Source organism: Muntiacus reevesi, chromosome 2 (assembly GCF_963930625.1).
Source record: "Muntiacus reevesi chromosome 2, mMunRee1.1, whole genome shotgun sequence".
Taxonomy (NCBI): domain Eukaryota; kingdom Metazoa; phylum Chordata; class Mammalia; order Artiodactyla; family Cervidae; genus Muntiacus; species Muntiacus reevesi.
In genome coordinates this window covers 50,998,395-51,005,860 of record NC_089250.1, presented here as the reverse complement: position 1 = coordinate 51,005,860, position 7,466 = coordinate 50,998,395, and the positions used below count along the sequence as shown (strand labels likewise).

At 57.9% G+C, this 7,466-nt stretch overlaps 1 protein-coding gene across 1 annotated transcript; it reads right to left on the bottom strand.

The window, feature by feature from the left end:
* Positions 1 to 570: 570 nt before the first annotated feature.
* On the bottom strand, positions 571 to 7,107 carry CPXM1 (carboxypeptidase X, M14 family member 1). Its single transcript, XM_065919646.1, has 14 exons — positions 6,786 to 7,107; positions 5,294 to 5,455; positions 5,031 to 5,140; positions 4,798 to 4,937; positions 4,602 to 4,692; positions 3,869 to 4,019; positions 3,695 to 3,783; positions 3,247 to 3,370; positions 2,963 to 3,159; positions 2,696 to 2,875; positions 2,329 to 2,626; positions 1,777 to 1,916; positions 1,023 to 1,125; positions 571 to 943 (listed from the first exon to the last, which is right to left on the bottom strand). The coding sequence occupies exons 1-14, from the start codon at positions 6,949 to 6,951 to the stop codon at positions 702 to 704; spliced, it is 2,193 nt and encodes a 730-aa protein (XP_065775718.1). The 5' UTR covers positions 6,952 to 7,107; the 3' UTR covers positions 571 to 701.
* Between the last annotated feature and the right edge of the window lie 359 nt (positions 7,108 to 7,466).

Below are 7,466 nucleotides of genomic sequence, written 5' to 3'. Positions count from 1 at the left end.
TACCAGGATTCTCCAGAAGGGCTGGTGAAGCAAACCCAAATGCTCTTGGCTGAGCTCTCTTTGCTTTTCTCCCTGGAGCTCTCCCTGTCCAGGCGCCCCACACCACCTCCCATCTACACTCTGAGAACTGTCACCTCTACTGCATCCTGACTGACCCTCAGTGCTGTATTCCACTCCCATGTGTGCAACTCCCCTGCCTCCACTCCCACAACAGCCAGCCTCGCCTGGCATGCTGGTCCCCTCTCTCAACTGGAAGCCCCGGGAGGTTGAGAGGCAGTGTTTGCCCTTGACTCCTTGCGTGGTTGGCACTGAGGAGGTGCTTACAGGATGGTTCACAGCACCAAGTGGCACCTGCCCCAGAAGCTGATTAGTTGATGAGATGAGTTGCTCTGCCAAGACCAGGTTCAGGAGGAACCCAGGTGGGCTCCTCTTCCCATACTATTTTTCCAGAAGTTAACTGATGAGAGTAGCCATGTTTGCAGAATACGATCAGGGAAGAGGGGAAGCTGAGGCCTGGCCTAGGAGGAGAATGTGGGACATAGAGATCACAGAAGACTGGCTGAGGTGCCAAATAGCTTTAATGAGCCCGAGCACCTTTCCCCCCTACACCCTGTCCTGCCCTCCCCACTCTCAGTGACCCCTCCTCCAGTTCTGGACAGGTCCAGCCTGCCCAAGCCTCTGGGGCTCTTCAGCTGGAGGTGTTAATTCTTCTGTCCCCTCAGCCGTTCCAGCCGCCTCCGAAGGTCCGGGGGCACCTTGGCCCCAGCGGCCAACAGCTCTCGAAGTCTCTGTTTGGGAGTCTTGGTGAGGCGGAAATTGCAGGGCACGGGGCCCTCTTCAAAGGTGACCCGGCAGCTCCGTGTCACTGTGTGGTAGCCCTCCGCGCTGGCGGTCACCATGTAGTCCCCTGGGGTCAGCAGGCGCCAATAATCCCCGCCCCATGCTGAGAGAAGTGAAGGGCAAGGTCAGCGGCCAGTGGCCCGCAGCTTCTGACCTGGTTAACGCCTCCCTCACACACCCACCTGTTGTCACATCATGGTTAATCCCATCTACAGAAATGACGGCATCAGCGATCCCAAGCTCTGTGTCTTTGTCCCTCACAACTCCGGCAATGCCCATGCGCACCTGTGTGGGAAAAGGTTATCAAAATCCCTTTGCTTCTCCAATCAGTTTATCCAGTTTATCTTCTGGCTCTGTACCCTACAAATTTGATAGAGGTGCTGCATCTATTCTGTTCCTAGGTGACAATACTCTGGTGAAAGTATCTCCTGACTGATAAATGGCATCTGGACCAAGACAACTATAAACGCCTGGCAGGAGGGCGTATCTTTGGGCTTTCCCCGAGTTCACTGATTCTCGTTATGGGCTTGTCTTTTAGAATCTTTGGAAACTATACTTAGGGAGTCGTTCCAAGGGACATGAGTTCCTGCGGAAAGTGAAGTGTCTATGCCAGGGTACTTCCTGCACTTGCATAATCAGAGTCTTTTCTGAGAACAGCTCTGGGTCTGCTCCCTGGACCACTGCCTGGAGTGCAGTCAGGTCTACTCCCACTCTCCAACAATGTCTGACACCACCCTGCTGGCAAACTGCGCTTCCTCTCCTGTATCCCTCCAAGGCAGTCTGATGCCAAGTGAGTGTGACCCATGGCACTGGTGAGTCAGAATGGCTCAGCCTGACCTTAGGAGACCTCCCTGTTGGGAGCCGCATCCAACACGGAGAACAGACCAGTCAGCAGTGACTCGGGAAGGCGGGGAGTGGGGGGAATTCAGATCCGACCTGTTCCAGGTAGGTGAGAAGGGCATCTTTGTTGTTCTCCCACTCCTGGGGCAGCTCGTTCTCGTGAGGGAATTTGTCACAGGACAGCTCCACAGTGACTTCAAAGCAGTTGGTGTGTAGGTAGCTGAAGTCATTCATGCCTAGGGGTACCAGAGACACTGAAGCCTAAGCAGGTGGGCTGGGAGCTCTGCCCTCCCAGCGCCCTCCTCTGGGAGACGCTTCCTGGTGACAGCTGACACTGGCGCTGTATGTGAGAGCAGATTGTCTCATTGGGGCAGGGTTATGGGGATGGGGGCTAGAGCTTCCCTGATGGCTCAGCTGGTAAGGAATCTGCCTGCAATGCAGGAGACCCAGGTTCGATTCCCAGGTCGGGAAGATCCCCTGGAGAAGTGAATGGCAACCCACTCCAGTACTCTTGCCTGGAGAATTTCAAGGACAGAGGAGCCTGGCGGGCTACAGTCCAGGGGTTGCATAGAATCCAACACAACTAAGTGACTAACGCTTTCTTTTCACTTTTATGGGAATGGGGTAACCCCACCCTGGGGCACATACTCCCAGGAACTGTGTGCCAGTCAGCCCCGTTGATGATGCTGCCGTACAGGGAGAAGTCCTGGCTGTGGCAGGGTCGTCGATCTGGGTCCTGCATGGCCCGATTGGTGCCCGCATAGACAGTGCTGAGCCAGCGAAACACAGCCTCGTCCGGGGTGGGCGTGAGTTCGCGGGCAGCCCACGGAGTCCGAGTCATGTCGAAGGGGTAGGATACCACGAGCTCACCCCCGTGGAGGTTGGCACTTAGCACAAAAGGGATCCGCTGCATCCACTTGATCACTGCCCATGTTTCAGGAGCCACCTGGACAAGGGCAGGTCAGGGGAGTGGGAGACAGAGACAAAGGCCCCCAGGGTGGCCCAGAATACTCACAGTGGCATTGGGCAGAGTGTAGTAAGTGGGCAGGGGCAGGTGATGGTTGGGGACAGTGTCAGGTACCAGCCCTTCATCTTCTGCTTCCCACAGTGGTGTGTTGAGGTCAGCAAAATTATGGTTAAGATCAATGCCCTGATGGTTCCAGCGGCCCTCTGCCCAGCCCACCAGCTCTGAGCCCTGCCGGGGAGGAAGTCTGTTCAAGCCAAGCAGGCTCCAGGCACCATGGCAGAAGGAGCAGGCTGGCCCTCAGGCCAAGTGGCCTACCCGGCGGAAGGCAGTCTCATAGCCGTCAGGATTCATGGAGGGCAGCAGGTGAATGCGCGTCTCGGTGAGCAGCCGGGTCACCCTCGGGTCCCCTCTCAGGAACTCACGACACAGGAACTGCATTAGAAGTAGGAGCAACTCCCGTCCCAAGGCCTCATTCCCATGCATGCCGGCCACATAGCGCACCTCAGGCTCTCCTGGGAACAAACAGGGGCTTGCAGCTGGCTCATGCACCTACCCCTCTCTGCTGCTGTGCCCACCTCTCCCACCCCATCTGCCAGTACCCAGCTCATGCTCCCCGGGCTGGTCCGACATTTCCATCACATACAGCTTCAAGCCCTGGTGGCTCTTCCCGATGCTGTAGATGCGGGTGATGTTGGGGCATTGCTCGTTCACTTCCTTCATCAGCTGGGGGGTGAGTGTAACATGGTGAGGGGCATGGGAGGAGCACACCCAGGGCTCAGACCACACGAGGCCGTGGAAGGACTTCAAAAGCTTGCGAGGGCCCATATGATGGGGACATCATGGCGCAGTACAGGAGGGGGCAGCAGCCATGGAAGGAACAGTCAGAATAAGAGAGGCACCAAAGCAAGGAAATCGTGGAAGTTTAGGGGTCAACAAGAGGGTGAGATGCAGGAGGACATGAGGGCAATCATAGCAAGTTATGCCCCGGTGGGCAGGAGATCTGAGATGACCTGCTCATGATCCTCCCTCCTGGGTCATAGGGGTTACCTTCCTCATGGCTTTATAATCATGATGTCGGAAGTCTAGTGAGTCGGAGGATCCCAGCATGGGAACCTCAGGGAATAGACCATTGGGATCTGGTAGAGGATTGAGTTCACAGTAAATGGTAAGTTCCCAGGGGAGGGTGTGCCCTGCCCATCTAACCCTTGTCTTTCTCCCTACCTGAGACTGGGCAGGCCAGGATCTCTGCCCGGAGGCAAGATGCACCTCCCTGGAGCCAGGTCTGGGGCAGCAGGCGAATGAAACGGGCCACCTGGGGCTCAGGCAGGAGATTTAGCACTGGTGTCTCTGGATCCGAATTGGCAGGAAATATCTGGGGGCATCAAGTCCTTGATAAGGGCCGCCTGAGCCCCAGCAGGCTGGCTCAGGGCTCAGGAAGATGCTCAGGCCTGTGAGCCCACTGAAAAACCCACCCTAGTGGGCTCAGCTAGACACTGGCTCGCTGTGTCAAACACAGACCTCTGCCCACATCCTTTGCCAACAGGCAGCCCTAGGCAGCCCTCCTTTCCGGTTTAGTCACAGCTCATTAGACCAATATGGCCATGTGACTCAGGAGCAGGCAATCCTGAAGCTGGCCAGGATCCCACACTGTAGCCTGAGGAGATGAGAAGTGATGCAAGGACTGAGGCCCATTGCCAGAAGGGGTGTTCCAGCAGGAAGCTGCGGCATGGAGGAAGTATTTGGGAAGGATGCGGGCATGGTCCAAAGCAACCTGGCCCCTGAGGCTGTCTGCTGGGTGCCACCCATCCTGACAACAACCCCCTTCCTCCTGGGATGCCCAAGTGGGCACCTGTTCCTTGTCCTCAGAGGAATCCCAGCCCAGCCCAGCACCCTACAGTGGGCCGGGAGCCCAACTCCCAGCATAGAGGGCCCCAGGCACCATGGGACTTCTCACCGCATCCATCCCACTGCTGCGATTCTTACTCCCCCACCAAGTCCGACTGTCGTTGCTGAACTGGACTTTGTATGATGTGACCCAGTCATACCTGGCAGGAAAGGTGGGTAGAGATCATGGGTGGCCCCCAAGCCTCCCACCCCAGTCCTTCTGAGTCTTCCCATGACTTCCCTGGCCTGGAGCTGTCCTGCCTCACCTCCAGATGGAGTTCCTGCCTTGTGTGATAATGCCCGAGAAGCGGGTGGGGTGCCTAGCATCCACCTGAAGCCATGGCTCGGCATCCTGCTGCTCAGCACACCAGGCCCCATCAAAAAGATCACCATCTTCCAGGCCTGACTGTGGGCACAGCATGCAGCAATCAGAACCGGGTAGGCCTTACGGGAAGGTGGGAGGGGCAGAGAAGAAGGTCCTAGGGGTTGCCTTGCTGACCTGGATGTTGAGCCGTCCTCTGTGTGGTCCAAGACCAAACGACTGGCTGCTAGATGCGTCAAGCTGGTTATCTGAAACTCGCAGGGACTCCAAGCCCAAAGGGGGACAGTCTGGGACAGGGACAAAGCAGTAAGTTGGGACCCTAGAAACAGTGGTCAGGGCAGATGGAAAGCTGAACCCAAGCTTGCCTGTGTGGCCAAGAGCTATATTAGTTCATGTCCCAGAGATTGCAAGTCTGGGCAAGGCCCTTGGACTGGTGGTACCTGGTTCTTGCTTCTCAAGGAGTTCAAGGGTCCCTGCAGGGCTGGTGGTCACTGAAGGCCTGGCAGTCACTGTGGGTCTGGGGCGAGTTAGCTTCTTTCGCTTCTTCATAATGACCTTTTTCTTTTTGATGACTCGAATCCGGACATGCTGTTCTGAAGTCCCTGGAGACCAAAGAGGCAGAGCAGCAGGGAAGGAAAGGATGGCAGGAAACCTCAAATGGAGAGGTCTACCACCCTACAAGAAAACCTACAAGTCCACAGGGAGGCCCCACCACATGTATCCAGAGACCTTAGCATGGACTTTAAGGCCCTCAGTCTGACCCCAACCTACTGTTACAGCCACTTTCTTGATTCCTTCTCCCCTCTGATGTGACTACATGCTTGGCCCTCACCAATAGAGAGCTACACTACCAGTAGGAACCATTTGCTTGTTCCAAAGAGCTGAATTTGGTTAACTTCTTCTTTGCCTAGCTGTCCCCTTCCCTATCATATATATCCACCACCTTTGACTTTATTTTCTAATTCCCATTCTTTCTTCGCATCTCAGTCCAGATACACTTCAAGGAGCCTTCCTTAGCTCCAGGCTCAGTCTCATGCCGCCAAAGCCTCTGTGCCACCCCCATCACTGTGCTGAGAGGTCTTCTCCTCAAACGCATGTCCGTCCACGTGTTCAGGCTTTCCAGAGTTGGACCAGAGTTGGACCCCTGCCCTGCCTACCCTTCAGTATAAAGCATTCATTGCACAGGGCAAATGCCACTGGTTCCCCACTAAGATTCACAGCTGCCCCACCCCCCACCACACACACACTGTACATATCTGTGTCAGGGACTGGTACCTTTGCACACACTGTTTCCCTCTTGGCTGCCCTCCTCTTCAGCTCTTCCTAATTCAGAGTACCTTTCAGAACCAGTTCCACCTGCCTCTCCCAAGAAGCCCTCCGAGGCTGCCAATCCCCGTGCTTTCCTCCTCTCTACTGCCACATCGGAGAAGCTGGGAAGTCCGGCAGCCTTTGCCCGTGCCCACCCCAGGCAGAGCCGCGTCCCTCCAGGGCACCTGGCAGAGAGCGCTCCTCCCTCTGTGCTTTCCTTCCAGCCGCTGGCCTCAAGCCCACACACACAGTCTTGCTCTGCACCCTCCGCGGTGTCTTTGCACCTCTCTCCACCCTCCTCCTGGCTCTAGCCTCAGTTTCCCCATCTGAGAAACAGGAAGGTTTGGGCCTGTAAGAGGCAGCATCCCACTGGCTCCTGTCCCAGGACTGCTGACTTGGTCTGGCCGGGAACTAGGGCTGCTGAGTCAGCAGCCATTGTACCGCGCAGAGAGTGTGTGCGCGTGGGGCAGGGTCGCCACCCAGGCGCTAGGCGGAGAGTGCGGCGTGTGTGGCGTGTGTGAGGTGTGTGCGCGCGTGCTGGGGAGGGGGTCGCCACACAGGAGTCGGAAGAGTGGGACAACCGATTCGCGGGAGAAGCGGGCCGTGGGTAGGACGGAAGCTCACCGTTCTCCTTCCCCGCGGACGGCTGTGCCGGGCTGCTACGGGGGGTCGGGACCGGGGCCTTGGTGGTCGCGGGCGACGCCAGGCCCAGTACGGAGGTGCTGGGCGCCCCTAGACCCACATCGACGGCAGGCGCGAAGGTGGCCAAGGCGAGCAGGAGACCCCACATGGCGGGGTCCAAGGCGCGGACGCACTGGGCTCGCGGTGGCCGGTGGGTTCGCCTCTTCCTGCTGGGGCTCTGGAGCCCCCCGCCCCTTCCTGCCGCCGCAGCACGCCCGCCCACAGCCCGCTCGCCGGCCTCGGACCCCGGGAGCCCAGGGGTGGGGAGGGGAGGGGAGGGGAGGGGAAGGAGGGAAGGGAGGAGGAAGGGGAGGGCCCAGGCCGGCCGCCCCGGGTCTCCGCACCCACCCACCCAGCCCTCATCTCCGCTCCCCCCGCATCCCGCCTCAAGCTCACCCGCCTCGCTCGGGCTCTGCCCTTTACCGTCGGCAAAGGCCCCAAGCACCCTGGACTCCACTCAGTCCTGTGAGCCGGTCCCACAGTGGGCACCTACTGTGTACCATGCCCCGCACCGGGCACTTTACCCGTGGCCTGTCAATCAAACCTTGGCTCACAAACTGGTAAACTGAGGCTCGGAATGGCTGATTGACAGTCTAGGCAGCAAAGCCGAGAACTTTGGGGCGG

Excerpts from the sequence above, each read along its gene's own strand:
- CPXM1 (XM_065919646.1), bottom strand. The coding sequence starts at position 6,951 with ATGTGGGGTCTCCTGCTCGCCTTGGCCACCTTCGCGCCTGCCGTCGAT. Across the intron at positions 5,456-6,785 it reads GTCCGCGGGGAAGGAGAACG|GGACTTCAGAACAGCATGTC; the intron begins GTGAGCTTCCGT and ends TTTGGTCTCCAG. Across the intron at positions 4,693-4,797 it reads GGCAGGAACTCCATCTGGAG|GTATGACTGGGTCACATCAT; the intron begins GTGAGGCAGGAC and ends CTTTCCTGCCAG.